Source organism: Maylandia zebra, linkage group LG19 (genome assembly GCF_041146795.1).
Source record: "Maylandia zebra isolate NMK-2024a linkage group LG19, Mzebra_GT3a, whole genome shotgun sequence".
NCBI lineage: Eukaryota > Metazoa > Chordata > Actinopteri > Cichliformes > Cichlidae > Maylandia > Maylandia zebra.
The window spans coordinates 20796200-20819446 of NC_135185.1; the positions used below are offsets into that span (position 1 = coordinate 20796200).

General features: G+C 41.5%; 1 protein-coding gene across 1 annotated transcript in view; it reads left to right on the plus strand.

The window, feature by feature from the left end:
* Positions 1-1705: 1705 nt before the first annotated feature.
* The window catches only part of grin3ba (glutamate receptor, ionotropic, N-methyl-D-aspartate 3Ba), a 94397-nt gene continuing 72855 nt past the window's right edge, over positions 1706-23247 (plus strand). The window contains exon 1 of the mRNA XM_024806207.2: positions 1706-2498. Coding sequence (XP_024661975.2) covers positions 1965-2498 — 534 coding nt within the window. The 5' untranslated portion in view covers positions 1706-1964. The remainder of the gene's footprint in view (positions 2499-23247) is intronic.

Below are 23247 nucleotides of genomic sequence, written 5' to 3' on the forward strand. Positions count from 1 at the left end.
CAGCTTCAACACCCTGGTCCGCTCAGATTTCCACATTATAATGAACTCGGTTTCCAGACAAACATTATCACATTTCACTACGTAAACAAACAGAAATATATTTGGAAAAACGCGTTTTTCCCTCTCCTCTGCCCAGCTTCAACAGGTACCAGAGGGAGAGTGTGTGAAGAGTCATGCAAGTTTAATGCTGCCGGTTTCTGCCGTACAACAAAGCCCACAGTGTTGGTTTTCATCTTTCCTCTATTTGGAGCAAGTGGAGCATGAGGCGAAGGAGGAAAGGTAAGGAAACACTCTTTTCCCCAACTGTCTCATATTTGTCAGTAAATCGCACTGGTATCACATCAGGTCACCCAGTAGGCTGTGAAATGACTTGTTGATCCCGGGAATATGTGTGTGTGCGTTAGTGATAGACAGTCAGCGAGAGGCAGTGATACTTTTATCTGCAGGTTCGCCAAGGAAACCTTTTCAAGCCAGACCTCACAGTGAAACGGCCCTGCCAAAGCCACAGAGAGTGAGAAAGAAAGAAAAGCAGAGACGGGACATTAAAGGCATCACTGGTGTTTGACAAACAGGGAATTATCAGAAAAAGGGTGTGCGGGGACTATGAGAACCACAGCACCACCAGCCCAGATTTCACCCGGTGGACACAAAGATTTGCTGAATGTTCCGCTCTAACGATGGCAAATTAGATCCGGGGGACAGAGAAGTGAGTGCAGAATGAATGAAAGGAGTACTGAGCACTGTCCCTTGCATGAAGCCATATTAGCATGCACAGTAGATCTCTTTTATGGCATTGGCGCTGTCCGTGGTGCTGAAAAGACGTGGTTACACAACGGGTAATGTTCTACTTGGACGGTAGGAAAGAAGTGGGTATAAATCCCGGAGGAAAATTGAGATTTCAGCGAGCTATTAGCTTTGTGTTGCCCAACCTGGCAGGAACATCGCGATCCGGCCTGCAGAGGTGCTTAAAAGTGGCATATTACATCAGAAAATGAATGGCCACCTTTTCAAAAAGGATTCAATTTGAAAAAAAAAACAACAACTTTCAGTCCTCTTTTTGCTTCGAATCAATCTTTATGACACTCACAGCAGTCTAATACTTTTTGTGCTCGGAATTTGTGCATTTCCGAAAGATCTTTGCCATCAATAGCTCTCTGTACAAATCTAAGTCATCTAGAAGCAGCAAACTTATTTCTGTATTTGATTGTCTGGCTGGCTTAATACTATTGTAATACTCCCTCTCTCTCTCTCTCTCTCTCTCTCTCTCTTCCGCATGTAACCCCGGCGGAAGGGGCTACATGAATAGGATGAGGGACCTATGGATATATATATATATATATATATATATATATATATATATATATATATATATATATATATATATATATATATATATATATATATATATATATATATATATCAGATAAGACAAATCCGATGTTTTTTCAAAACTGAATGAAAAGATTAACGGCAAATTTTCCCCGGGACCCGAAGAAGCGGAAGAAAATGTTACCCGACGAATTTTCATTAAAATTCAACAAGAGGCAAGCTCCGTGAGAGGTTAGATTATTGGCGGGCAGGCTCTCTGCGCGCGCGCGCGCACACACACACACACACACACACACTTGGAGAGACGCTCACACACACACTTCACAGCTGGTGTGCCTTCCTCCAGCAGAGACTGACAGAAGCGGGGCGACCGCACTAAGCTGTGAGCGCTCTTTTCTCCTCTCCTCCACCAAGCGCGTCTTTTACTGTTGACATAAAAACTTTGAAGAGGTGAGAGTCGAAACGTCAAAACGCCGACAAATCACCGTCGACAGCGCGCATCAACAAAGAAGAAAGGGGGAAAGAAAAGAACCATCAAGTCTGAGAAAAGCGGTGGAGCCGGGAGAAAGAGGGAGCTATGCCATCTCCCGCCGAGCAGAGCCCAGTCCTCCAGTGTTGTGTGTCGGAGCTGCAGCATGGTGTCTCTTTCTGGACTCTGGACCTACTGCCTCGCCCCGGGGAGAACTCATCTCCTTTCCTTCTCTGCCAGAACGCTCCTGCTGCTTCTCTTATTAACCGTCTCTTCCTCCCCGGACGCCTGCTTCCCTCACCCACAACCTTGCCACATTCTCGCCCGGATAGGACACACCGTGCGTCTCGGTGCGCTCTTGCCTACCCGACAGCCGGCACGGATACAAAACGCGCTCAACCGCGCCCTGGCCAGCCTCCGGCATCAAGGCGGAGGGACAGACTCCTCCACAACAACCTCTCAGTCACCTCCTCTGCTGCCCTACAACCTGAGCTTGGAAATGGTGGCTCGATCGCCCGCGGGAGGGGACCCTGAGTCATTGTCCCGTAGTGCCTGCCAGGACCTGGTGGTCAGGGGTGTGTCAGCCGTGCTCGCCTTTCCCCGCTCCAGGGAGGAGCTGATCCAGGTGGAGTTTCTCTCCTCTTTCCTGGAGATCCCCTTCGTATCTATCCTGGAGGACACAGAACCCCTTGTGACTAAGGTAGGAATTGACGCTGTGTGTCTTTCCTGGCGTCACTGTGCACCTGTAGCAATCATCTTTGAAAGATGACAGTGAAAAATGGTTATGTGTGTATATATCATGGCTTTCATCTTTCCAGCATCTTGCACTTCAATTAGCAGCATGCCATGACCTAACATAATTTCATCTGATTCCAAGAGCTGACATTCACCAGTAAGTCATTGACTGACCCATTAGCCTGTGGCATGGATTTTGTTATCTGAGTTGGTGCAAAATGCTTCCTACTAGCCAGATTTTAAGGCAGGCTAAAGGCAAATGGACAGTGTAAAGAACTGTGATCATCAGAGCAGTTACACTAAAGAATGATTAAAATAATACAGACAGAAATGGTGATAATGTTACATGGATAATTAATTTTAAATAAAGAGACATTTTAGTGTATCAGACTTTAACTTCTAGCACTGTTGCCTTCTTCCAGCAATGTCTGCTGTTCAGACTGATTTTAACTGAGCTCTGGTGAACCTGCAGGCCCTTAACATGCATGTTTAATATCTGGTCACTCTGACTTGGTATTGGACTGAACCCCCGAGCGAGGTGAAAATTTCTCTCTTTCTAAGCTCTTTTCTCTGTGAATCTATGTGCGTATGTGTGTGTTTGTGCCAGAAAGGATGTGTGTACTTAGAGATTGCTTCTGGCACCTTTCTGAGCCCATTCCAGCAGTTGAAATACTGATAGACAGATGTCACGGAGAAGTGTGGCTCACTCTATTAGTATGATCACATATATGCTATGTTTATGTGTGTACGTGCAAATTAGGTAGACAACACAGATCTATGTGTGTGTGCAATGTTAGTATTCCCAGCAGAACTGCCAGTCAGTCAGTGCAGCTTCTGTCACATTTGCCTACATAAAAATGTCTCTATCCCACTGAGCAGCCAACTGCATCTCTAAGTCACCACAAACATATGAATGCATGCACTTTGCACACACATATTTAACTATCACCATCATGTGGGGTGGGGGTAAGTCTAAAATCTTTGTCCTGCCACCTCTCTTTGCCAACAATGGATTGCTTATTTCAATAAAGGTTGCATGAATGAGAAGTCAAACCACTTGATGAATGTGTCGGCAGAGCAGGGAGATAAGCAGAGGAGAGTAAAAGGAGAGAAATTTAGGAGATATGAAGGGGGGAATAGAAGGGGTGAGCTGGAAGAGAGAACAGGGTTCTTTTTTCTATAGAACTGTGCCAAGCAGTCAGAGGGCAAACAACAATCATCACTCTCTTTCTTTGTCTCTCTGTGTTGTAGCGCTCCAGTATTTTTAGCCATAATTTCAAGCGGCATTTGTGAAATGAAAGCCTTTTTTGGTTAATTTTTGTGTTTAATGCTACACAAAAGCTTCTCTTTTTTCTCCTTGGTGTCAGACTAATCTTTCTTTTTTATTGAAGATAATGTCCAATCTTATGATGGCTAACAGACAAAAAAAGGACCAGAAAGTGGAAATTACTCCCCAGAGAATAGTTCTGAGTACAGCGTGTGACCAATAAGTGCTCTCCAAAACAAAAAAAGACAAATACAGCCATTTTGAAACACTTATTTAAAAAAAACCCTGCATCTACTTCATGTAAAACATTTCTACCTCCTTTATGATCTTGTTTTTTCGAACTTTCATGTCAATTGGGTAGACTGCTGAAAACATTAGCTCGTTAGTTAATAGCTGGTTTCTTGTGATTCTTCTTTTCTTTTGTGATTTCATGTTTTTATATATGTGTTCTCATTACTGTCATAGATTTTGGACTGTGGGTGGACAAATCAAGCAATTTTAGGAGACTGTAAGAAATCTTAAAGGTCAGATTTTCAAATTTCCTGAATTATGAGACTAAAATCAGGATAATTTCACCATTAAAAAATACAGTTGGTTTGGTGACGATAAAATAGCCTTTAGTCACAGCCCAAAAACAGTTTGAATTTCAGGAGAATGGCCTGTGAAGGAGCGTAGTGTGTTTTCTTTCTCTCACACCCTAGGGTGCAACTCTATAGAAAGGGAGCAATGTGGGAAATTAAAGGACGCTGGCAGGAGGTGGGACAGGATCTTAAACACACACAGAGAGGGCAATGACGAGTGGGTTAGGTCAACAGGGAGGCAAATTGTTAGCCTGTACAAACAGGGAACAGTGCACAGGTTTCACTGCTGATAGGGGGAAAACACCCAAATCAGAAGATATGATTCTAATTAAAGATGCTATTTACATTCTAGCATCAGGAGGGCGGAGAGCTCCAGAGATGGGGGAGGTGGGCTGGAGAACAGCAGAGACAAAACAAACGGCTTGGCCAAAAAAATAATAAAAAATCTGTCACAGATTGATCCAAATGAGAAGGGGAGGGTTTTTGTTTTTTCAAAAGAGAGTCTTTCCTCCTGGGGTTTTTAAATTGTGGAAATTCTGCAGGCTACTGGGAATTGAGCCCATGTTTTTCTGGTGAACAGATACCTTTCCTGGACATCAGAGAGGGATAGAAAGACACAAAGAAAGAAAGAAAGAAAGAAAGAAAGAAAGAAAGAAAGAAAGAAAGAAAGAAAGAAAGAAAGAAAGAAAGAAAGAAAGAAAGAAAGAAAGAAAGAAAGAAAGAAAGAAAGAAAGGTCCATGCACATTTAGAAAAAAACCCAAAACTAATTCTTCCCTTTACCTGCCAAAAGAATACTACATCAATCTTAAAACACCACAGAAAGCTAAAAGGCGACTTGTTGACTTGTTTTCCTCACAGGCTAAACAGACTTCCTCAAGGTCAAAGAAAATGTCAATGAGGGGAAAGAAAATACAGCCTTTCACAAATTAATTAGTGTGTGGCACAGTTTTATTTTTCTTTCGTGACAGCTAATTTGCCATATTTCATGTTTCATCTGACGACAACAACAAAAGAAATACTCTTCCACGTCGGGGGCGTCATGTAGCATGCGTGACATTTCTTGGAGGTTGTGATGATAGATTTTCCTGACTACCTTTAAGTGCGCCCAAAAAACTCAAACCAACCAGATGCTGAGGGGTTGAAGGGTTGTCATCATTATGCAAATTTGTCGCACAAATTGTCACATGAAATTCTCTATTGTCAATTATTCCCATGTCACAAGACTGAAAAATATTTGGCACCACTGATGAAACAGAGACATGAAAGGGCACAGACAGACACGGGGACAGAAAGACAGCCAGAGACAGGGGTCGTCTGTCCGTCTGCGTTCTCCTCTCCCTTCTTAGTCAGAAAGAGCTCTGGGACTATGTGATGTGTCTCAGTAAGGAAGTGCTTATTCTTCCAACCTACTTAAGCTAATTAGAACCACTGTATGACCCCTAACTGTAAATCTCTCTCATCCATCTATGGCATGCAGAATGGGAGGAGAGGAGCAAGGAAGAAGGGACAGAGAGGGGTGGGGAACGAAAAGAAAATGGACTTCTAATTCCCATTAGGGCCATTATGGGCATTTTGGAAGCTGATTTTTTCATCAGTTGCTTTTCATTGATTCAAAGTAAGTAATGAAATTGAGCATATTTGATATTTAAGCAAAAAAGTCCAAAAATAGCTTTGATTAAACCATTATAAAATGGGATGGGGTTTGAAATCGGCATTCTATGGATATGTTGGGGTGTGTTGGTAATAGTAACAATTTAATTCTGTTTTTTTTTTTGTTAAAAGTTGGTGCAATTTGCCAACAGACATAATTGAAAAGAACATCTATGCATTTTTAATGTGGCCAGCCTTTTTTCATGCACAGTACTACCAAACAATTCTGGATTTGCTGATGATATCACAGGAATTATTTAGTGAGATCATGATTTCTTTTTTTGAAAGTGTATTAGCGGAGAGAGCCGAAGGAAATGGTTTTGCTGATTTCTGAGTGTGATTAGGTGAGAGGGGTGGTATGAAGTGAATCCATTATTTGTCATTCTCCACAATTGGAACTGAGTTCCTGCAGCTCACTTTACTCCCAGTTGCCATTGAAATAAACCTTGGATTTTTTTCCCCCATAAGGTGGAATGTACAGAAGTCTATTTCACAGACTTTAATCCTGACTAACATTCATATTTTTCCCCTTTGTAGTTCCTTTACCTCAATTATTTCCACAAGGCATTCCTCATATTATTATATTCCTTTCAATAAAGAACGGTGTTTTATTCCTATTTCATAAAGCCTATTTTGTACTAGCCTTGTATACATGCATTATGAGTACAAAGGCATATTTTGCTTGACCCAGCTTGCACCTGTTACATTGCCGGTGTGTTTAGTGATGCTGATAATTAAATCTCAATCTGAACTGAGCTGCTGAACCTCAAGTCCCACAGAATCGCAGCATTAACAGAACGCCATAACTGCAAATGCTGACTATCCCTAAACTGTAATTACCACAATACACTCCACAAAGTAATGCAGTGTATTATTCATGAGGTCTTTACTGTTTATGATTTGAAACAACCTTTATCGTTCTGTTGGTGAACTACTTTCCCTTCTGCAATCCATCCATCCCACATTCTTTCATTAAGTCTCTTCTTTTTTTAATGACATACCTCATTCTGCTTAGTAAAATGAAGATTAGTACAGTAAAAAACCCAATTTGCGACTTTGAATGAAATTACATTTTAATCCTGGGACCCTGCTGAATAAGACGCATTGTGGCTCGGAGCTAGCCCTGCTCTCAGAGGACACACATGCTGCAAACGCGTTCGCACACACATCTGCACTCCCGCATGCACATCTGCAGAGAAATGCAAGTACTGGCCTCACGCAAAAAAAAATGTATCTTGCATTTATGAGATTCATGCACGCACAGAGAGGCTGCCCTGTGCTCACTAAAGGTTATTAAGCCTAATGAGGCTTTACAAGGCCATGCTGCCTTTAGTGTTTTCTTTGAGATGATGAGGGGATTTGTGCCGTAAAACCACAGTGGAATAAACGAGTGGAAAGAGAGGGACAAAAACTTGCGCCTAGCCAGCGCTGCAGGGAAACTGACAGCTTGGGACAAGCAGGCCACTTAATGCAAACAGCTCAAAGCTTTTTCTTTATTAGTACTATGATGACAGTTCAGCGCGGTCTTGACTGAGCCAGATTAATTGAGCAGAGCAGAAACAGCGGAGTATGTATTACCAAAAGGACTCTGGGCTTGTTTGAGCTGCTCACTATGGCATTCAAGTTAGTGTTCTAATGTTTGTCTTGTGTTTTTGCCTCTGGTAAAACAAATGTCTCCAGTAGTTCCACAACAATTTTATGTTACTCAGTGGAGCTAAAAAGTAAATGAAGTAGACCAGTGATGGATGGAAGCAAAAAGCACCAGAATGGCTGTATATATCAGCAAGCAAAGGAGATGTGGTTTTCATTATAATGAGTTAATAAAGGAACTGATGGAGGTATATAGGGATAAAGAAAGCAGGAATTGGTCCATTCTATACTCAGAAAGAAGGGAAAACGTTGAATGGGAGAATATGGAAGTAGGGGAAAGTGGTAATCAGGTGCTAGGAAATATGAGAATGGACAGAATATGCGGAATTAGAAATCGCATGAAAAAACTACGCATCAAGCAAAAATTAAGGAACATTTGAAGGATGAATCTTGGAAAAAGGGAAGTATATTTCAGAGAATAAGAACGTGACTATGGAAAAAGGGAGGCACCAGGTAGAAAACAAGGAAAGTAAAGAGATAAGGGAATAAACTTAGTGTAAATAAACAGGAAAGAATCAGGAATGAAAGAATGAGGCATGGGGAGAAAGTAGTTATTTAGAAAAAAGGGAGGGAAAGCAAAAGGAGGGAAGTGGGATAGAGGAATAAATAGAAAAACTAGTGAAGGGTGGAAAAAAAGAAGAGGGATCAGCAGAGGAAGGAGAGTTCAAAGGTTGCAAGAAATGAAGAAGAGAGGGTGGAGGTGCTGGGAGGGAAAGTGGTAATGCTGGGGAAGGCTGACAGCAGTCCCACGACTTGTGTTTTCTCTTCCTTTGCACAGTCTGATGGAGGCAGTTTTATCTACACTGTGCTGGTTCATTAGAGGATTAGTGAGTGATAACTAAAAGTTATCTGTGATTGAAAACACCTTCACTCCAACACGTGCACACACGTGGACATGCACACATGTACACACACATTCTGTTTACACACGAACACACACTGTGCACATATAGATTGTACTCATGCAAACTTATTCAACTTCCCAAACTTATTCCATTCACCTAAAGTTAGTGCCATCTTTCCCGTTCTGCAGAACCTGCGATTGTGCAGCAGTTGTTTGCCTGCATACACACATGAGAATGTGTGTTATAGTTTTTCATTATGTGGCAACTGAGGCAGAACACCACAAATCTAGGCCAGGTGGGCTTCAGTGATAAGGGCACATCGGGAGACAACACACACACATTTTAGGACCTCCTATAGGAGATCCCATAGGCATAGGTCAGGGGTGAAAGACAAGCAGACGGGAGAGGCAGACCAGTGGCGAGACAGGGGAGAGAAGGTGAGAAAGACATGCGCTGATGTGAGATTAAACAGATGCTGACAGATGGCGTTGGGGCATAGCTGAGCCACTGCCAGAGAGACAGGTTAGCCAAACACAAGATGAGAAAATGGGGTAAATGTCCAGAAAGGGGTAAGACAAAATTCAAGTAATAAAAGCAAAAGAGTAGGAAAGAGAAACAGATAGAGAACCAAACAGAATTAGACAGATAGCAATTCCGACAGGGTGGGGTGGGAAACAAAGAAAGATTAAAAACTGAGAAAGAAATAGCAAAGTGAAGTGAGCAAGTAAGTTAGAGATAGAAAAGGAAAGGGGGGACCAGGCGGTGTCAGAGAAAGTGTGACAGAGCCAAGAGCTGTCAGGGATGAAGTTATTTGAGAGGCGGGTGAGGCACAGACAGAAGATTGAAGGATGGTAGACCCCAAGGTAACTTCTGTGTTCCTTCTGGGATATTTATGTTGGGAGTTGGCAAGAAAACAGGCATGATTTAGAGCCCATCTGGTTAGGTTTCAACACCACCTGCCCACAGAGGAAAAGCTGTCTGTAAGGAGACATACAACAGTGCACCAGTGGCACTCGTGTACACACTCAAACATGCTTCGTTACATCAGTTACATGTGTAGAAATGGAACCATTTCCCTCGATTTGGCTCTCCTCCAGTTTTGGCATTTTAAATTTGAGTCTAAATGCTGGGATTTAGGGCAATGCACAGGATCCTAAACATAAACGATATCATAAAGTTATATTTTGGTCCAATTTAGTGTATGTTTTGGATGCTAAAGATAAGAGTAAGGGCAAAATGAAAATGGTTGCATAGCAGGTCACAGCACTGAAGAAAGAGAAACCAGTTATGTTTGTGGATGGAAAACTTGATCGCCTTGTTTAAAGGAATAAAAATCTTTATGTAATGAGGCATGACCATAAAAACTATAAGCCTACTACCGCTTTAGCCAGATCACAGAATAGAATGATGATTATGGAAATCTGGAATTTGTGCAGCGTTTTTGTTCACTACACTCTGACCTCGCCACTCCCCACAAGGAAACACTCTACTCATCTCAGCAGGGAGAAGGGATTTGTGTTGGTGTGTGCAGGCATGCAGCAAAAGAATGAGCAGAGCACTGACAGCTTAAGTACACCGCTGTGATTGAAAGGGTTTCTTGAGGTATGTGATCGCTGCCTTTTGCTTGTCAGTCTGTTTGTCAACAGGAAAAACTACAGAACTGGATTTTATGAAACCTGAAGAAGTATATGGAGCACGGCCAAAACTGAACTTTTAAAATTAGGCATAAATCTGGATTATCTTGTTTAAAAATTACAAAAATCAGGGAATTGGCCTTGGTTGAACATGAGCTTGAAAGGGCCCTTTCCATTTGGTTGTGTGTTGCTTTTTTAAATGCAGCATCTAACTCAAGTGGGGCTCCTGTAACTAGCTTGCAGGTTTTAGTTTTTAATTTTTTAAGTGGAAAATTTTGTTAACGATATTTGTGAACACAGTTCACAGTTCAGCACAGCTAATATTCCAGTGCATTGTTTTGAATAATGGATTGTCCATCAAACTGGTTTGGGCCAATGGGCAAACAACGGTTTTACTACAAATCCTGAATAGACTTGGATGCTACGTTTAGTGCTCTGTATGTTCACGGTGTCAAACTACCATTAGCTCGCTTTCTTCAAATCAGTTTGTGGTGTTTGTGGTCAGACTGCAGAAACAACAAAAAACGAATACAGGTTAAATTGTACTAGTATGTCTCAAGAAATTAAAATATTATGAAAATTGTTTTTTTGTTAAATTAATTAAAAAGGCAGACCTTTTCATATTTTACATTCATGTGACATAAAGTCAAATATTTCAAGTTTGCTGATTATTGCTTTTAGCTTGACTGTAGTAAAAATGTAAATAACTGTGGTAGGACTTTTCTTTATTAAAGCCTAGAAATAATATGGTAAAGGTGGAGTAATACGGTTGGAACAAGACTAAGGTCATAGAATGTTATTACCATGTAATTACAATAAAATGATATAATATATATATATATATATATATATATATATATATATATATATATATATATATATATAAACATTTAATAGCATTCTAATGTGTCATGGTGTCAAAGCATCAGTGTAGAAAAATTATCATTTCCCTCAGTTTCTGACCTGTTATTAATGTTATTAATTAACCTGTTATTATTCAGTCACTTTAATTTTAAAACTGTGTATATACTGTATATTCTGTGTATTCATTATCTCACTCTTATTGTCTGTTTATGCCCTGTCCTTATCTTCAATGTCATGCTGTTCTGTTGTATCTTAATTGCCCCTTGGGGATAAATAAAGTCTTTCTGATTCTGATTAACCATGTACATAGAGTTCAGTGTAATATTACTCAGGTAGAACCACTGTTTGTGCACAGTAGTCACTTGGGATCACCATCTATTTGGGCAATTAAGTGGTAATAAACTACTATTTCCACATTCTTGCCTTTTTGTTTCCACTTTGTTGTTCCCCTATTACCACATTATCACTGGAAGCTGCACTAGAAAGTGCAACCAAAAATAAATAAATCGGAACTGCATGTCTGACGTGAGTGAAAACACCCTCAAATTAAAGCTATGTAAACTTGGCTCTTGTTTCAGCGGCAAATGCAAAATTACGGCACATGCTTCGGACTTTTCTAAAACTCTCACACAATTCCACATTTACATTAATATTGACACGATCTCCCCGTAAAACGCATGTCCTATCCCGTGATTGCAGGGACCTACTGATGCAAATCAATACATAAACTCTAGTGTTCAAACGCCACGACAGTCGCAGCCACAGCTCTGCCCCACACATGCGTGGATAGGAATGCCTCAGTCAAACTGTATCTGGGACCATCCATCACACACAAGCAGTTGTCATTTCTTGGGAAGTCATGTTTCTCTCACCTTCTCGCTTTCTGTATTGACCTCTGCGTTTGAGCTGGCTCCATAAAGCAGAGCAGAGCGGAACGACAGATAAATCCTCGTCTGACTGCAGGTGCAGGGGAAACGTCAAGATGATCTGATATTCATTTGCACAACATCTAACACATAAATACTATTTATTGGATGAGAAGAGACATGCAGACATGACACAACAGAGCAAGTCACTACAATATACAAGGTAGCAGGGAAAAATTTAAAAGGGCGAGTATTGAAGGCAAGTGATGTGTGAATTTCAAAGTGAGTTTAAATGGGATGACCCACAAGAAATAAAGAGATGGAGAAATAAAGAGCTAAAAAAGTGCGATAGAGAGAAGAGAAATAGGATGTGATCAATTTTCCTTCTTCATTGTCCTTCACTATAGAGGACAGTCCGTCCTCCAGATAGCGCTAAAGCAGCTTCCCTGTCGCACTTATCTCCTGCCAAGTCACGCAAGAGAGCGGTGCAATATTTCACTCTAATTCAGGTAGTAGCATGCATATATCTTGCATCTAGCTGCTCATTTTCTTTGTTGTGGTTGAGGGACAACTGAAGAACACCATAAAATTACTATTTGTAAAACCTTTCAAGATAAATTGTATGACCAAAATGTGGACTGTTTGGACACTTATTGAGATAAAATGACAAATAGCATGACAAGAAAACAAATCACTTTTGTTTGATAACTTTATGCCTGACTGCCATATTTTCCCGGTACAACAGTGTAGGCGTGTAGGTGTGAACAGTCAACTAACTTCACTTGGGTTGTCATGTCATAACATTTTTATGCTGTATAAAAAACAGATTCCCTGAGATGTAACAAGGTTGTTGCACCGGCAAACAGTACAAGACTGAGCAGAATCAATAAGTTGTGAAGTACCTCAGGCAAGGAAACGGAGTCAAGATTTTTTAATTGAGAAAAAGGGAATGAACAAATATTGAATTGTGTTGTTCTTTGTTTTCTTTCTTTTGTTTAAAAAAAGAAGAAGCTTGTGGCATTGTTTTTTTCTGTGTGTTTCAGCAGTAGAGTGGCCGTGAGGTTTTGCTGGAAACCAACTGTTTATATTTTCCCAACTCATGACACCAGAGTGAACTGGCACTGAGGCATGCAGGTGGAATGGTTTGGTAGAAAGATCCTTTTCAGGCAGGACAGCTGGGCAAAATGGTTGGGTGGATATATCTTTTTCAGGCAGCCCGCCGTTGACTACTGCTGACTGGGACTTGTCAGGTATTAAATTGGACTGGAGGAGCGATATCTCAATTTTAGCTGAGATGCCCGCAGAACGAGTGGATCGAAATCTGTCCTTTAAAAATGTAAAGTCTCATTTAGGACGATTGGCATGCGACGTGTGATAATGAAACACATTTGAAACGACTGAACTGTTTCACCAGAGTAGAAGCATTTTATGTCGCCTTTTGTCACCTAGCTGGGTATGAAAAGCAAAGGAAGGCAGTGCAGTATCTGAAAATATGAATTCCTTTTTTAGTGCAGTGCACAGAAGAAGAAAATTAGCTTTCATCAAATGACTCCTTCAACAGAAAAAATGGGAAAGGCATAGAAGTCACACTTTGTCCTTGTCCAAAAGGCTCATTGTGCTTGAATATCAATAGCAATCTAAAATTATACATCGAAATAATCAATTGCAGGCTTACAGCTTCCAAATTAATTAAATGATTATGAAACAGCAAAGTTGGGCAAAGGTTACATAAGGCATTATAAATGTAATCCTCTGAAACTCGCAAACTTAAAATACAAGTCCCACAATTCTCCTGCTGGACAAATGGGGTTCATTTTGCAAGAGAGATTAAGTGTTGAAATTACATTTTTGAGTTTTATTTTTACTCATGCTTAATAAATAGTTGGATTTACATGCAAGTCAAGAAGGAGAAATGGCACTTTCCTGCCATCTGTGTTTTTTGCTTTTCTTTTATGGCGCAAAGAAACAAAGCATAGCTTATGAGTCAGCAAAGCAATTGTGGCATTGGACATTCCCGCAGCAGTCACTCTCAGACTTTGTTTAACAGTGTTAATTTTCCAAATGGCACCATAGTACAGATGCAGAGTTCATTGGCACGCTTTTCAGCTGTAGTTAAAGGATGCCTGATAGACCAGTACGTGCTTGATCTGTACATTCCACTTCCTTGTCCACTCTGTCACTCTCAATCCAACCATCGCCGCTGCATCAACAGAGAGGGTTACAAGTTGACTGCCAAGGCAGAAGCTCTGCCAATAGCACTGTTTGTGCGCCTGTGTCTTTTGTTGTTATATTGGGTGTGAAAATGTTTGTTGTGTCAGCTTTGGCATGAATGCGCTGTCCTCACTTTACCGTATAAACAGTTGAGTTTGAGCTCAGGTTTTATTTTAGTTTCACACGAGCTTCCTCGGCAGATTTTATTGCCTGGATCTTTTGAAATAATAATGTTTACTTGTTCATTTCTGTGAGTCCTTTATAGATGTCGTGTTCATTTTGGATTTAAGGCTGACTTTTACTTTTGTTTCTGAAAAGATTGATTTTTTTAGCCACCCAGAGAGATAGGAACAAGCTGAAAATAAACACCGAGTTGCCCAGCAGACACTAAAGATCACACTTAGCATTTATCTGGATTAATGGCTTTTTAACTAATGCAAGCTTAACAGTCACTCTTTGCATACATGTAGTTTGATCTTGTTTGGAACAAGTAGTTCCAAATTTAATTTGCTTGGCATTTGGTGATGGAGAGGTGGAGTACAGTGGGTTAATCAGAGTCTGTTTTCAGCGTCTGGAAAGGAAGATTTATCAAATAAAGAGTTGGTGTTAAATGGGACTAAAAATTCAAAGCGTTCTTATTCCAGGATGTTAAAATGTCACCGATGTTCTGTCACTTGTGCTGGTGTTCCGGAAATACAGCGAGATATGCTCTGTGATGTCTGTGTCTTAGACACAGAGAGATAACGGTCCTCTTTTAAAGAGTGATGCCAAGTTACTTGTTTGCCCGCCAGGGTATCGCAATTCACAGCCTATTAAGGACCTAAGTGTTTTGCATTTTGTTTTCATATGCTGATTCATTGTGACTGTTGCTTGCTTTTTTACTTGCTTCCACTCACTGCTTGGGCACCAAACACTACTTCAGTGTTTCCCCTAGGCTGGCTGCATTGGATGAAGGGAACACTGTGCTTGGTTAGGTTAAGGAAAAGATCAAGATGTGGGTTAAAATATATTGTGTTAAAACATAAATCCTGCATATTATTGTAATGACGTGTATGCACAAGTTCAATAAGGAAGGAAGATATTTCCTAAGTTTTTGGCTGCTAGTCTGTTCTCTACATCACTACCACGTTCCCATGCTGTCAGTCTCAGTGCTAACACCATTACCCTAGTCCAGTCATCTTCTTGCCTGCCTTCATTGAACCAATCAGCCTCCACTCTGCATGGTTTAAATTTGTGCTCTCCGTCACTCTCCCTTTCAGAATTGTGCAACCCACCTCCTCCCATCTCCACCTCAACCAAGTCACCCAGAGCTCCATCCAAGCCTCAGTCTTCATCTTCACCACACCTCTGCATCTAGGGGGTGTCCTGTCCTGTCACCCCTGGGATATGGATCTGCCATGATGGGTCATCGGATTCTAATCACCAAATACATTCATACATTTCTCTGTCTCAATAAATCATGTTCAGTTCTTCCATATGACCTCTCCTTACTGAACTGGTCGTGCTCTACTGGTGTCTCTTGATGTAGTTCTTTGCAAGCATCTACAGTGGCTTGCAAAAGTATTCGGCCCCCTTGAACTTCCCCACATTTTGTCACATTACAGCCACAAACATGAATCAATTTTATTGGAATTCCACGTGAAAGATTAATACAAAGTGGTGCACACGTGAGAAGTGGAACGAAAATCATACATGATTCCAAACATTTTTTACAAATAAATAACTGAAAAGTGGGGTGTGTATAATTATTCAGCCCCCTGATTCAATACTTTGTAGAACCACCGTTTGCTGCAATTACAGCTGCCAGTCTTTTAGGGTCTGTCTCTACCAGCTTTGCACATCTAGAGACTGAAATTCTTGCCCATTCTAATGTGCAAAACAGCTCCAGCTCAGTCAGATTAGATGGACAGCGTTTGTGAACAGCAGTTTTCATATCTTGACACAGACTCTCGATTGGATTTAGATCTGGACTTTGACTGGGCCGTTCTAACACATGGATATGTTTTGTTTTAAACCGTTCCATTGTTGCCCTGGCTTTATGTTTAGGATCGTTGTCCTGCTGGAAGGTGAACCTCCGCCCCAGTCTCAAGTCTTTTGCAGACTCCAAGAGGTTTTCTTCCAAGATTGCCCTGTATTTGGCTCCATCCATCTTCCCATCAACTCTGACCAGCTTCCCTGTCCCTGCTGAAGAGAAGCACCCCCAGAGCATGATGCTGCCACCACCATATTTGACAGTGGGGATGGTGTGTTCAGAGTGATGTGCAGTGTTAGTTTTCCACCACACATAGCGTTTTGCATTTTGGCCAAAAAGTTCCATTTTGGTCTCATCTGACCAGAGCACCTTCTTCCACATGTTTGCTGTGTCCCCCACATGGCTTGTGGCAAACTGCAAACGGGACTTCTTATGGTTTTCTGCTAACAATGGCTTTCTTCTTGCCACTCTTCCATAAAGGCCAACTTTGTGCAGTGAAATCTTTTTGTAGCCTAAGCCTGTTTTTGTCAGGCGCAGTGGCCCGTGGACATGGGATGGACTCAAGCGCAGATTCAAAACCGGAGGCCAGGGGTGAGGTGTAACGAAAAGAGACTTTATTTTTACAATGCTCAGAGGCTAACAGAAAGTGCAGACTAGAATCAATGAACATAAACTAGATGTCTGAGGCGAGAGAAAAATACTGTGGTGAAAACTAGATGGCAGGGATAACTGGGTGCAGGTACTGGGCAGGGAAAACTGTGGCGGGCCCGGGCAAAGCTTGCAGGTGGGGGTTGCGTGGAGGGGGGAGGCAGGAGAGGTCCAGGTGGGTGCTGCATGCAATGCAGGGAGGCAGGCAGGAGAGAATGGCAGCTCCAAAACGGAGAGGGGTTACCGGTGGCAGCAAACTGGTATCCAGGAGAGCTTGGTAGGTGGTTTTCAGAGGTAAAGTTGGCAGATAATCTGGCGAAGACCAGTTGAGTGCGCCGGTCATAAATACTGCTGGTCCGATTGCCATCAGGTGAGGAACAACAAAGACTCCACCCAGTGGGGAGGAGCTGATGCTGTGGAAAACCACCCAGACCACGACAGTTTTAAATGTCTCAATAACTTTATCCCTGACCTGTCTGCTGTGTTCTTTGGACTTCATGGTGTTGTTGCTCTCAATATTCTCTTAGACAACCTCTGAGGCCGTCACAGAGCAGCTGTATTTGTACTGACATTAGATAACACACAGCACCGTGGAGGGAACAGCCATCCATCATTTGCACTATGAGTTTAGTGCAAATTTAGTGCACTCTATTTAGTCATTAGCACTCATCAGGCAATGTCTATGGGCAACTGACTGCACTCAGACCAAAAGGGGCTGAATAATTTTGCACACCCCACTTTTCAGTTATTTTTCTGTAAAAAATGTTTGGAATCATGTATGATTTTCATTCCACTTCTCGTGTGTACACCACTTTGTGTTGGTCTTTCACATGGAATTCCAATAAAATAGATTCATGTTTGTGGCTGTAATGTGACAAAATGTGGAAAAATTCAAGGGGGCCGAATACTTTTGCAAGCCACTGTATATTCATAGCAAGTGGGCGACCGTGGCTCAGGGGGTTGGGACTCGCATCTGTAACCGGAAGGTCGCCGGTTCGATCCCTGGGCTCTCTGTCCTGGTCGTTGTGTCCTTGGGCAAGACACTTTACCCTACTTGCCTACTGGTGTTGGCCAGAGGGGCCGATGGCGCGATATGGCAGCCTCGCTTCTGTCAGTCTGCCCAAGGGCAGCTGTGGCTACAACTGTAGCTTGCCTCCACCAGTGTGTGAATGAATAGTGGTATTGTAAAGTGCCTTGAAAAGCGCTATATAAATCCAATCCATTATTATTAAGTGGAAATGAGAGATCCATCTATCCTTTATTTATCACCGATTGCAATATTCATGGCTGAAGTGTACCCTGCTGATATTTATTTTTTCCTGATTCTGATTTTCTTTTTAAAAACTCTAACGTGCAGCATATACGGAGAAAAACATTGTTTCTTCAATGTAAAATATTTTTTTCATAATACAAATTACAAAAATAATTAAACCTTACAATTTTAGCCAAAATCTCAGGTACCAGATGTCCTTTCACTGGATAATAAAGAGCTCTGCTACAGGAAAGAAGTACAAATAATTCCCTGAATATGAGTTCTTGTACACCCACATTTACCTGACACGTTTTACCTTACCAAACAAGAAAAGGTGCAACAAATTATATTACAAAATGATATAACTAAATAAATGTCATGTACTTGCATAATTTTAATTTTTATAAATTAAATTTTCACCAGATAAAGGACATCAATCCTTTTCTCTTTATCACTTGTCTCCACAGCTTTAGCTTTAGCCACTTTACTTTTGTTAGCTTTTATTAAAATCTACATGTTAAACCTGGGGAGGGTGAGTTAAGTGTCTAATTACATTTGCTGTTACAAACATTTTCACAGTGTTCGAGTCTTCATTAACAACAAAGAGCTTCCACATTAATGACGTGTTCTCATGTGGTTGTGAGTGTACACCTGAGTTGCTGTGTGCATGTTGCGCATGAATGAAATAGACATTTCGCTAGAAATCACAGATTATGGTTCCTGGTTGGTCAGTTATCTTATCACTATGTCCAGGTAAAACTCTCATTGAGATTAAAAATCTCTTTTTCATGAGTGACCGCCAAGAGGAGCAGAGATCTAATATTGCAATAACCCAGTGGGTTGCATGCACATATCTGTGACACAGCAGTTTTTAAAAAACACCAGTATTTGATGCTCCGTGAGAATGAGCATCAAACGAGAATAGATTTGAGTGACAATTCTCTTTCGGTTTGTCACTACAAGTGACAGCTTTCACATACTAATTTGATCCACTGCTGATAATGTTATTTCTAACTTGGTTACAATTGTTGAAAGCCAAATGTATTCCATGAACGATTCAAAAGTATTCACATTTAACAATTAATTTCAGCTCAGAGTTTTGAACAAATGTGATTTCACCTGGCTCCTTTCTGCTTCAACAACAAAGTCAGTGCACATATTTGTGGATATATACGTACAGCAGGCCATACACTAAAAGAAATGCTGGTCAATTCTTGTTCCTTGGTGGCACTTAAAGAATGAGATATTGATTGCAACACACACAACTTATTTTCCAGCTTTACGTAAATCAGTTTGTGATTGACAGTTTCTGGACCCGGAGCTGTCCATCCCACTGACTGTTGATACCTATATCCACTTTCCAGCCTACCAGAGGTTTAACCCTGCTTTCAAACTAGCATCAGTTGCTTCTCCAAGAGCTTTTATTAACAGTGGACATTTCCAAAACCTAATAATATTGCTGGTTTCTCTCTATAGCATGCCTGGGATTGTACAAGCCTAAGTGATTAGTTTTACAGCAGCACAAATCGCTCTGAAGTAGATTGTCAGTGGTGAGTGCAGGAGGTCCTCCAGAGGGAAAACATTCAGTCCTCTAGCTATTTAATTATGAGGGCAACAGACCCTTGGGTCCATGGCTTCTTTCTCTCACAAAAGAGGCTCACTAACAAACTCCGGTGAATGCCTTTGATTGATCTAAAGCTATTTGAGGTGGCCATGAAAAGAAAAAAGACAGTTACAGAAGGAGGGAATGGGAGAGGAGGAGAAGAAGAAAGCAGAGAGAGAGGGGGCTGGAAAGAAAAAAGATGGAAGGAAAGCGGAGAGAGGGATATCAGCAGGGAGGGAAGTACTGTATGGAGCCAGGAAGAGAGAATGAGGGATGAAGGGAAGCAAGGCATGGATAGATGGCTGGAGGGATGAGTAGAGAGAAAGAGGAGGGGATGTTGGCGTCTTTTCTGGCACGGCAGTTTCCTGCACACACAGAATCCACACAACTAGAGACAGACCCAAGAGGTGCATTTGCACACATGCTGACACAAAAACACACTTTGTTAAACTGGTGTTAGGGCTTCCACTGTATCATGGGAACAGAGATGTGGATGTATTTGCATAAGTGGGTATTATACTCTGAGCCAGTGGACAGTAGCGATGGCTAAAGTAGATAAGATAATGCTTTCATTCTCTCTTTCGCTCCCTCCCTTGCCCGGTTGCCACACACAAACTCTCCATTTATTGCTTACTGACTTTTTTTCCCCCTCTTTTTTTACTCAAGGCAGAAAAAATTTCTTCCTGCTCTTCTTACTTTGTCTCCCTCCCTCTCACCAAACAAACACATTCATCCTGTATATTTGTTGTGCAGTTAACACTTTTCACACCCTCCAACTTCTCCTCTTATCTCCTTTACTAAACTCCCAGTGTGAGAACTTTTTCAATTATCCCTGCCTCTACCTCTGAGGGTGAGGGACGAAGGCACTGTTTTGGCAGGATAAAGAGCCCGCAGAGGAGAGAGAGGGGAGAGGGGAGGGGAAAGAGAAGGGTGGAGGCAGGAGGGGTGGGAGGAAAAGAGAAGTTAAGGGAGAGATTCCGCAGTGACTCCGTTCCAACAAGTCATCTTTCATTTTTATGACTTCAATCAAGTGTCCTTGAAGCCTAAATACACCCAGATCATGCACTCTTATCCTGGCTCAAAGACTGGGATACCTTTAAGTATAATAATACCTGCACTGCCCACTGTGTGCACAGATTTTAATGACTGTCAGTCTAGCCCTGTCATTTAATAGCAAATAGTGTCCTGTCCCTGCTGTGCTTGGGCACAAATACAAAATGTACCCCATTTACTTTCATTTTTTTCTCTTTGTCATTGCCTCTAAGTGAGCCTCACTCTCTTCTACTCCTTCCCACACTTTTTGCTCTCCACATCCACCTCTCATTTCTACCACTCACATGCACACGTCTTTCTCTTGGCAGGACACCACTGCAGTTTGTCACAATATGGTACTGGAAGCAGTGAGAGTACCTTTGTTTCTCTCTATCTGTGCGTGGGTGTGTGACAGAGTCTGTGTGAGGGTGAGAGATAGAGAGACATGTGTAAACTTGCTGAGGATGTAACCTTGCCCAGAGAACTCTGGCTGCAGAAAGTCAACTGTCACCTTTGTGTGTGTTCCACTACAGTTACAGAGTTATAGGAGTGTGTAATTCCATCTGTCAGAGTCTACCTCAGTCTGTGTGTGTGCGTGTTTTACGTGTGTGTCCGCGCACGAGCACGCACAGCAGGACTCTCTCCTGTTCCTTCGGGCATTCCGATTCCTCGTCCCATTTTCATCCTTCTCTTTCTTATTAAGACTTGTCTTCTCACCTCTCTGTTTCTCCGTCTCTCTCAGTTTCCTCTCCATTTCCTCATTCCTTTCGCAGCATCGTTTTTCTCACTTCTTCTCCCCTCTCCACCTCTACTTCTCGGTCTATCCATCTTCTCTACTCTCCCTTTTTGTTTTTGCCTCACTCACCCTTCCCTCCTGCTTATCGCTTTCCTTTCCCCTATTTTCCTCCTACTCATTTCCCACCTGTATGGGACTGCTGTTCAGAGCCATCGAGCCGAGCGCTTGTAATACCCTGACCAGAGTTATTTAGCCGTGATATGACAGGTAGGGAAATGAAATCACCACTTGGGTGTGTGTGTGTGTGTGTTTTTCGTTTTGTTCCCCTTTACTGTTTCTCCTTCCCATTTATGAGACCCTGCTGCAGGGCTATTTTTAGTCAGCTGCCACCTTCTCACTGGCTTGTAAAAGCCGTCCACCAGACGTTCACTTAGGCAGAAATTCTCTATTGTGATTGCGGGATTGATGAATGTTATCTGCAGTGGTGTTTTGGAATGAATTTTAAAAAACACCTTCCCCTCTCTCTCTCTCATTGCTCCAGCATTGCCTGACATATATATTATAAATATTTTAAAACTGTTGTGTATCACATATTATATTAAGTCAACTCCGACTCTGCTTTTGGCTGACAAATGAATGATGATAAACGTATTAATTCATTTACAGGTTTGGATTTAGGGACTCATATACCACTGTCGTTTGGTTTTAGGATAGGCTTGGTTTCAGCTGGCCCATCAGCATTGTACAGAAAGAAATGCTGTCTATTACCTGACAGTGAATAGATTCACACTGTTTTGCCTCGAGGCAGCACTCAGGACCTTCTTGCCTCACAGCAAGAAGGTCCTGAGTTCAGTTCCACCATCAGGCCAGAGTCTTTCTGTGTGGAGCATGTTCTCCCCGTGTCTTTGTGGGTTCTCTCCAGGTACTCCGGCTTGCTCCCACAGTCCAATGACATGCCGTTAGTGGGAATAGGTTCATTCTAAGTTGCCCATAGGTGTGAATGTGAGTGCGAATGGTTGTCTGTCTGTATGTGTTACCCTGCCTCTCACCCTAAGAGAGCTGGGATAGGCTCTCTTAGGGTGCTAAAGTAGTGCAAACCCTGGATAACAAGGATTTTTCTGCTTTTCATGGGTTGTCTCTTATATTTCCTAATGATAATTTTAGCCGGACTGTGTTTAATGCGTTAATCACATGTCCACCTTTTTATGTTCTGCATTTTAACTGAGTTGCCCTGTCTTGTTAATTTGTATGCTTTAGAGTTAGCAATCTGATGTTTTTTAGTTTTTCCTTTTTGTATGGTGCAACATCAGCTTGTTACTAGGCTAGGCACTTTTGATAAGGTCCCCTCTTTACACTTATGCATGTCAGTAAGAACTCCAGGACACAAAAATAAAGTGCACCAGTAAGATTTGCAGTGAGATCCGTTTAGTGAGTAGTGGGTAGCAGCCCCGGGCACTCTTCAGTGCCCCAAGTTGGCCATATTGATTTGTTGATTTAGTGGAGCTGTTGTTTTTAACTATCTAATATTGTGATTGTAGATTAATTTTTAAGAAACATATTAAAATAAAGGAATAATTTGGTTTTAATTTAAATAGATTTTTTCTTCTTTTATGGCCACTCAGTCCTAATTTTGATTGACTGATTGTCTGTGTGTTTTACTGCCAGTTTGTAAAATAATTCAGCATTATTAGATTAATGTTTCATGGGGTGGAATTTCCTCGGGTGGTGGTTTTGATCATTTTTCTTAAAACCTTTGTGTATTTGATCAAGGATAAAAAAGGACAGCTGCTCAGTTTGTAGCTATGCTATGCTGCAAACCAATGATACTAGAAAAAAACAGAGTCACAGAAGTAAAGTAAAGTAAATAAACCAGAAGAAGGGCTTTTGAAGTTGCATCCAAAG